This window comes from Labeo rohita, unplaced genomic scaffold, assembly GCF_022985175.1.
Source record: "Labeo rohita strain BAU-BD-2019 unplaced genomic scaffold, IGBB_LRoh.1.0 scaffold_625, whole genome shotgun sequence".
In the NCBI taxonomy this organism is placed as follows: domain Eukaryota; kingdom Metazoa; phylum Chordata; class Actinopteri; order Cypriniformes; family Cyprinidae; genus Labeo; species Labeo rohita.
In genome coordinates this window covers 39,264-47,386 of record NW_026129552.1, presented here as the reverse complement: position 1 = coordinate 47,386, position 8,123 = coordinate 39,264, and the positions used below count along the sequence as shown (strand labels likewise).

The 8,123-nt window shown below is 47.6% G+C and overlaps 1 protein-coding gene across 1 annotated transcript in view; it reads left to right on the top strand.

Annotated features, from left to right (window-relative positions):
- Positions 1-6,418: 6,418 nt before the first annotated feature.
- LOC127161363 (ribonuclease inhibitor) overlaps positions 6,419-8,123 on the top strand; it is a 33,376-nt gene continuing 31,671 nt past the window's right edge. Inside the window, exon 1 of the mRNA XM_051104072.1 lies at positions 6,419-6,426. Coding sequence (XP_050960029.1) covers positions 6,419-6,426 — 8 coding nt within the window. The remainder of the gene's footprint in view (positions 6,427-8,123) is intronic.

The window sequence follows — 8,123 nt, the reverse complement described above, 5'->3', positions numbered from 1 at the left end:
AAAACAAATGGAAATAAAATTGACAGATAAACAAAACGCAGTGTACACAGAGGCGATGAGGTCAATAATAATATATAGTGTACGATTGACAGGAAAAACAGCCGTGAAGAAAAAGTGCATTGCGCTGTGACAAGAAATTCATAATTAAGATCACCAGGAGGGAGCTCTAACATAGGTTATTTTAATTTAACATCTCCCCGCAAGGGTATTATTCAATAATATTTAGTAACTACTTCACATAATTGCGTTGGCGACTTTGACTATATTTATTACATACAGTACATGCACAAATGAGCCTTTGTAAGGAAAATGTTAGTAAAAGTGTAGTAACCAAATTTCCTACTTAAAATCATTCTATATAATCTAAAGAACATTCTGTGAAAATATAAACTTAATATATTTAATATTTTGCATTTATTTAATTAATTAATGCTTATCAGATTGCATAATTCAGTGGAGAATTAATAGAAATGATTGTCTGAAGAAATACAAAGTAAACATATATCAATATTTCTCCAAATATTCCAAATTTGTGACTATAGGCTCTATGAATGCTATTTATAAAAATAACTTTGAATGTTAATAAACCGGAGCAGACGTGATTAAACTTAATTATTACAGAAGGTTGAAATGTTTGCATCTTATAAATCGACATTAATATGCACCTTATCTTATCTCGCAACGAAGCCATTTCCGGGCAGACCAGTCCAGCTGTGATATTTTCATTTCAATATTTTAATTTGAATTCAGTTTATATAATATGGTAAAACGGATGTTAAAACGGCCTATTTTTTTTTTTTTATTCATCTTATTTTGTTTCAATTTTTCCCATTTTGTAGGTTCAGCAATTGTCTGTGAATTTTCGACGTACATAACAATGTGGTGACTGTTCTCCAATAGCCTAGCTCTGCAAAGTTTGTGATTGTGATTCATATGTGTTTCATATGCGAAGCCCTTTTGAATAATTTAAGTCTCAAAAACAATGTCTTTCTTTCGGTTTCGCTTCTTCGTGTTGGTCTCTGAGTAAACGTTTAAAAGTTTTGGGCACAGCAAACTACACTTTTCAGCAATACTATCTGGTATCAACATTGTAAGCTACTATAACGGTTCCATTTCCTATAGCGAATAAATTACATATCTAGTCATTTCTCAATTCTGCAAAAATGCAGTAGACCACACATAAAAAAATGGTTACAAATAAAATTTGACAGTCACACTTCTGAAGGTGTACAACATGTACTACAGTTTACTGTACATATAGAATAGTGAAATTTCCATCATCTAATGTACTGGTATTGTACTATAATTATACTGTATGTGTAAGTATAATACAAATGATTCATTCATTTCTCTCCTCTCTCCGTTGTTGAATGCAGAGATTCTGATTGGTGTGTCATCAGTTTTGCTACTTAATGTTTAACTTGCTTGTTAAACTTTTTGAGAAATGTGCCTTTGTTTTTAGCACTGAATGAATGGTTTGGGAATATAAGACAACTAACATCAGTTACATTATGTTAACAATCGAGAAAACTGCAATACGACCAGATGCTTACCTAACAGATGCTTTTCCATGAACGTCATCTTCTTATTGATTTCATGCTATTATTGTTTCGTCGTATACGGCAAAAAGGCCTATATTCATGATGAAAGTGGAGTGAGCGGTCAGAGAATCGGATCAACAAACAATTACGTGATGAATCTCAGACATATCCGGACGGGATTAGGTTTCTCAGAGGACCGAGAAGCAGTAATTATCTGATTCACGAACAAATGTAAAACAATTTGTTAGTGAACTGGGCCGCGCTTTGTGTTTTTGACTCAAAACGAACCGGTTCACAAGAGTCATTTGTTAATGAAGTCGAATACTGTCACGGAGGCAAGACAGGAAATGAATGATCGAAGAGGGTCCCTGTGTAGGGTGATGGAGAACTCAAACGCGGAGGCACACGAATGAGCAGGTAAACCACGCAATTGATCTGAGAAGAGCATACCCATCTCACACACACACAGACAGGTATATAAATAGCTCCTTAGAGCGGTACTCACGTGAGTAGAGATGGGAGAGGAGATGAGACCTACACAGTAGTCCAACATGAACTCAATGTCTGGTGCCAGCCAAAACTTATTTCCTGTTTATATACCCGCGGAGATTACTTCCGGTGCCTCGTGACCTCACGTGATCCGGTGCATGTGACAGTACCCCCCCCCCCCCCGCCTCCAGGACCGGCACCAGACGGTCCCGGAGAGGTGGATACCCGACGACGGTAGTCCTGAATGAGGGCGGGGTCCAGGATGAACCGCCCGGGAACCCAAGACCGCTCCTCCGGACCGTAGCCTTCCCAGTCGACTAGATACTGGATGCCACGGTGGCGCGAGTCGAGGATTCTCCGGACGGTGTAGGCAGGACCACCGTCAATGATCCGGGGTGGGGGGGGGGAGTGGGAATCTGGGGAGACAGAGGAGAAAAGAAAACAGGTTTTAGTTGAGATTGGTGGAAGACTGGATGGATCCGGAGGGAAGCAGGCAGCTGGAGCCGGAAGGTGACAGGGTTTAATCGGTGAGTGATCTTGAAGGGACCGATGTAACGAGAAGTGAGTTTTTTGGAGTCAGTCTTGAGATTGATGTTCCGGGTGGATAGATAAACCCTGTCACCCACATGGAACAATCGTCCCGGGGGGTGTCGGCAGCGGTGCTGAATGATGTAAAGTCTGTTGGTCCTCTGGATGGCAGCACGAGCGTGGTTCCAGAGCCGCCGACACCGGCGGACCAACTGTTGGGCAGACGGAACTTCAACCTCCGGCTCCTGATGTTCGAATATAGGAGGTTGAAATCCGAAGCATACCTCGAAGGGACTTAGGCCGGTGGTGGAGGAGGTGTGGAGGTTGTTGGATAGTTCAGCCCAAACGAGGTAGCTAGCCCAAGAGCCCTGATGCTCGCTGGCAAAGCATCAGAGGAAGCGCTCCAGTTGTTGGTTGGCCCGCTCCGTCTGGCCGTTAGTCTGTGGATGGAACCCTGATGACAGACTGGAGGTGGTACCGACCAGACAACAGAAGGCCTGCCAGAACTTGGCCATGAACTGGGGCCCTCTGTCCGAGACGATGTCCTTGGGGAACCCATGCAGGCGGACTATGTGTTCAAGAATTAACTCGGCGGTGGTTTTAGCAGAGGGGAGTCCGGGGAGAGCCACCAGGTGCACAGCTTTGGAGAAACGATCCACGATGGTTAAGATGGTGTTCTTTCCTTGGGAATCGGGGAGTCCAGTGACGAAGTCGAGGGAGATGTGGGTCCAGGGCCGTTTTGGTACGGGGAGGGGCTGCAACTCCCCGGTGGAGGGCGCGTTGATGTTCTTGGAGCGGGCACAGATGTTACAAGCCTGGACGTACTCCTGTACGTCCCTCCTCAGCGTCCTCCACCAAAACGCTCGAGCGATGAAGTTGGCTGTCCTCTGGACTCCCGGATGTCCCGCCAGCGTGGAGTCCTGTCCCCACTGAAGCACCTCCTGGCGCAGGGCGCTCGGGACGAAGAGGCGTCCAGTGGGTGTGTCCGATGGAGGGGGTTCCTGGCTGTGACCTTGGCGGACTCTCTCTTCTAACCCCCACCGGAGGGGAGCCAGGATGAGGTGAGGAGGCAGGACAGGCGCGGGTTCCGAGGTGATGGTGTCTTTCTGGTGTTGACGGGAGAGTGCATCAGCTTTGGTGTTTTTTGAACCTGGACGATAGGAGAGGTGAAAGTTGAAGTGCTCGAAGAATAAAGCCCACCGCGCCTGCCTGGGGTTGAGCTGTTTGGTTTGCCGGATGACAGTGAGGTTCTGGTGATCGGTCCAGACGGTGAACTGGTGCCAGAGTGTTTTGAAGGCTTGAGTGGCTTCTGGGGTGAGGTGGAATTCTCCGCGAGATGGTTTGGTGAGAGCAGTGAGAGGCGCTGCAGTTGAACTGAAGCCCCGGATGAAACGCCGATAGAAGTTGGCGAACCCCAGAAAATGTTGTAGCTGCTTAAGCGATGTGGGTAGGGGCCACGAACGCACAGCTTCCAACTTCTGAGGATCCATGGCCACACCCTGAGCAGATATGACGAAACCAAGGAATGTGGTGGTGTGCTGGTGGAAAGCACATTTCTCCAACTTACAGAACAACTGGTGGGCCAGCAACCTCTGTAGAACTGCTCGGACATGCTGGGTATGCTCTTCCAGAGTCTTAGAGTAGATGAGGATGTCGTCCAGGTAAGCATAGCACCATCTACCCAGCATGTCCCGGAGAACGTCGTTAATGAAGTGTTGAAAGACCGCTGGACTGTTGCATAAACCAAACGGCATGACGAGGGTCTCGTAGTGACCGGTGGGGGTTATGAAGGCCGTCTTCCACTCATCACCCTCCCTGATGCGAACCAGGTTGTAAGCGCTCCGTAAATCCAACTTCGTGAAAAAGTGGGCACCAGAGAGGGCGTCCAGGGCGGTGTTGGTAAGGGGAAGTGGATGACGGTTCTTGATGGTAATCTGGTTCAGGTCCCCGATAGTCGACACAGGGGCGGAGACCCCCGTCCTTCTTCTTGACGAAGAAGAACCCTGCGGCCACGGGGGAGCTTGAAGGACGGATGGTACCGGCACGGAGTCCCTCAGCCACGTACTCTTCCATCGCTTGGTGTTCTTTCGCTGTATAGGTGGCCGCGGGGTGGCACCGCGCCTGGCACGACATCGATGGCAAGGTCGTAGGGGCGATGAGGGGGCAGCCGGGCCGCGCTGCGCTTGCTAAAGACCTCGGCCAGGTCACGGTACTGGACGGGGATGGCCCCGTGATCAACATCGGAGGCCTCGGACTCCCCCGAACACGTCCCAACCTTAGCCCGGAGACAGAGCTCCTGACAGGTCGCGCCCCAGTGTACAATCCGATTAGATGTCCAGGAGATGAAGGGATCGTGAGTGACCAGCCACGGGTGCCCGAGGATGATGGGTGGTGAGGAAATCTTGGTGATGTAGAGTTGAATGGTTTCGGAGTGTGAGTCGATAATCAGGGTTAGATCCTTGGTGCGGTGAGTGATGGGGCTGAAGTTGAGGGGGCGACCGTCAATGGCTGTGATGTTGAGAGGTTGGGATAACACCTCGGTTACAATCCCCAATTGGGCAGCATAAGCTTGATCAATGAAATTCCCAGCCGCACCCGAATCAACGAATGCGGTGGTCACGATCCATTGGTGGCCCAAGAGGATTGATACCTGGAGCAGCAGCCAGGAAATGGCGGACCCTGGGTAGGTTTTCGCAATGTTGGGACCAGATGAAGACCTCCCTCTCTTCACCTGGTCTGTCCGTTTCCCGGACGCAGAGGGCAGATGGCACGATGGTGGTCTGGGGAGGCACAATAGGCACAGGGTCCTTTGCGGTAGCGTCTGGCCCTCTCTGCTGCCGACAGGGAGGTGTGCCCTATTTGCATGGGTTCCCCAGCTCCGCTAGAATGGGCCTCTGAGGCGACTGGTGGAGGAGGAGGAGACGCAGCGACAGCGTGGAAGGTGGATGACTCCGGTGACCTCTGGTGGCTGGTGGATCCTGTAAAAGAACGAAAAACAGATTTAGCAGAGTGGCTCATTCTCTGATCCACCCGGAGGGCCAGCTGTATCATGCCCTCCAGGGTGGCAGGAAGCTCCCGCACAGCCAATTCGTCCTTAAGGCGGGTGGAGAGTCCTTCGTAAAAGGCTGTGCGGAGAGCGGCATCGCTCCAGGTGGTTTGGATGGCAAGGGTGCGGAACTCAGTGGTGTATTTGCTGACGCTGCGCCCTCCTTGTTTGAGATGGTACAGGCGAGAATCAACCTCCACTCCGCTCTCAGGATGTTGGAAAGCGGTTCTGAGTTCGGTTGTGAATGCAGGGTAAGAGTGGGCGGAGTCTCCGTCGGCTCTCAGAACCGCTGTAGCCCACTCTGCTGCCTGCCCCGTGAGGAGTGATGTGAGGAGTGCGATCCGGCTGCGGTCTGTGGGATAACGTGATGGCTGAAACTCAAACACAAGTGAAAGGTTGGTGAGAAACACATCACACCTGGTACCGGATCCATCCCATTTGTCGGGAAGTGAAATTTTGGGTTGATTGGGAGGAGGAATTTGGCGGATTGGTTCGGCGGGAGGAGTTCAAGCAGCGGCCAGGTCATCGTGATCCGCTTGCAGGGCGGTGAGATCCGAACGGAGGTTCGCGCACTCCGCCCGAAGACCAGCGGCTTCGGAACGCAGCGCGGTGATCTCCGTCCGGAAATTCACCAACTCCTGCCGCAGATTCACGATCTCCACGGCCTGCTGCTGTATTACTCCCCACAGCGGTTCCAACTCCGCCGGGACCATTTCTGGACCAGACATTCTGTCACGGAGGCAGGACAGGAAATGAATGATCGAAGAGGGTCCCTGTGTAGCATGATGGAGAACTCAAACGCGGAGGCACACGAATGAGCAGGTAAACCATGCGATTGATCTGAGAACGCTCCGTCTACGGAGTAGAGATTCCCACCAGGAAATCCGCGTTCTCACACGCACACAGACAGGTATATAAATAGCTCCTTAGAGCGGTACTCACGTGAGTAGAGATGGGAGAGGAGATGAGACCTACACAGTAGTCCAACATGAACTCAATGTCTGGTGCCAACCAAACCTTATTTCCTGTTTATATACCCGCGGAGATTACTTCCGGTGCCTCGTGACCTCACGTGATCCGGTGCGTGTGACAAATACACTGCAATATCGTGCACATTTTATTGAAATCCGTGATTTTTTTTTGCTTCTGGTGCCCATGCATATGTGACAAATTTCATAGGCTTAAATGACATGAAACATGAAATATATTATCACATATTTGTACATGTATTTATACATGCAACATGAAGATACATTTTTTAGTTAGGAATTTTATGCATTTGGAAAATATATATTTTAAATATATTTCAATATATTCAACAATGTTCCACATGTATGTGAATATATTGCACTTCCGTATGGGGGATAGCTACAGTAGGAGCAATATCGATGTCACTTAGGCCCATCTTCTGAGCCTCCTTAGCATTCCATCCAAAGCTTGTTGATTTTTTTATATTCATACTCCCAGCAATCCTTCAGAAATTTCTTAATTGGATGACTGTCCAAATTACCTTTTATGCTTATCCAGTACCTCATTCTTAATTTAAGCCTTCGGAGTTCTTGGGGCATTTCACCCATCTCTACTTGTAATGCTGTTATTGGAGATGATCTCATTGCTCCACAACATATTCTTAAAGCTTGTGACTGAATAAGCTCAATTTTAGAAAGCTGTGTTTTTGATGCCGAGCTGTACACCATGCTTCCATAATCTATAGCAGCTCTTATCAGTGCACAATATGCTTTTAGGGGAATGACGACAGGCTCCCTTTTCAACCCCAGCCAAACACCTCATTACATTAACTGCTTTTTTACACTTATCTGTTAACTTTTTAATCCATCCATAGGCCCAAAAATCTAACAACTGATACTTGTTCCAATTTTTGTCCATACATTTTAATATTCACTGTTGGGTTAATTCTTCTTTTTATAAAACAGACTACTTGAGTTTTTGCTACTGAGAAACGAAAACCCCATTCTCTATCCCAATACTCCACTTCTTTAATAGCAGACTGCATACATTTCTCCACATGCTCCACATTACGCCCCCTTTTCCATAGTGCCCCATCATCGGCATATGTGATGCGTTTTAGGAAAACCCAACACATTGTGAAATTTAACCTTTTTAAGGTTTTGATACCATATAAAAGCTGGGTTCAAGCCCTTTCTGTAACCAAAGTTCTTAGGTTGGCTGATAGCGACGATTTTCAGAAATGGAATTTTGAGAAAAATGCCTTTAAAGTGAAACGAGTTTCACTTTCACTTTACCAGTTTAATAAGAGCTGTTGGTCAAGTTAGGAGCACAAACAGACTAACCTTTTTAATGGGCATAGTCTCCGAACTTTCGATCGTCCATTTTATGTTTAGATAGCACAAATAATACTACCTTGTAGTAAAAGCGAGCGCAGCGCAACTGTTTGCGCACTGTGCATAAAACAGACTGTCATCGGACTCCTCCTCTCTAGTAACTTCATCATCCCATCCTTCATCTCTGGATGTGAAATAGTCCGTTATAACATCGTT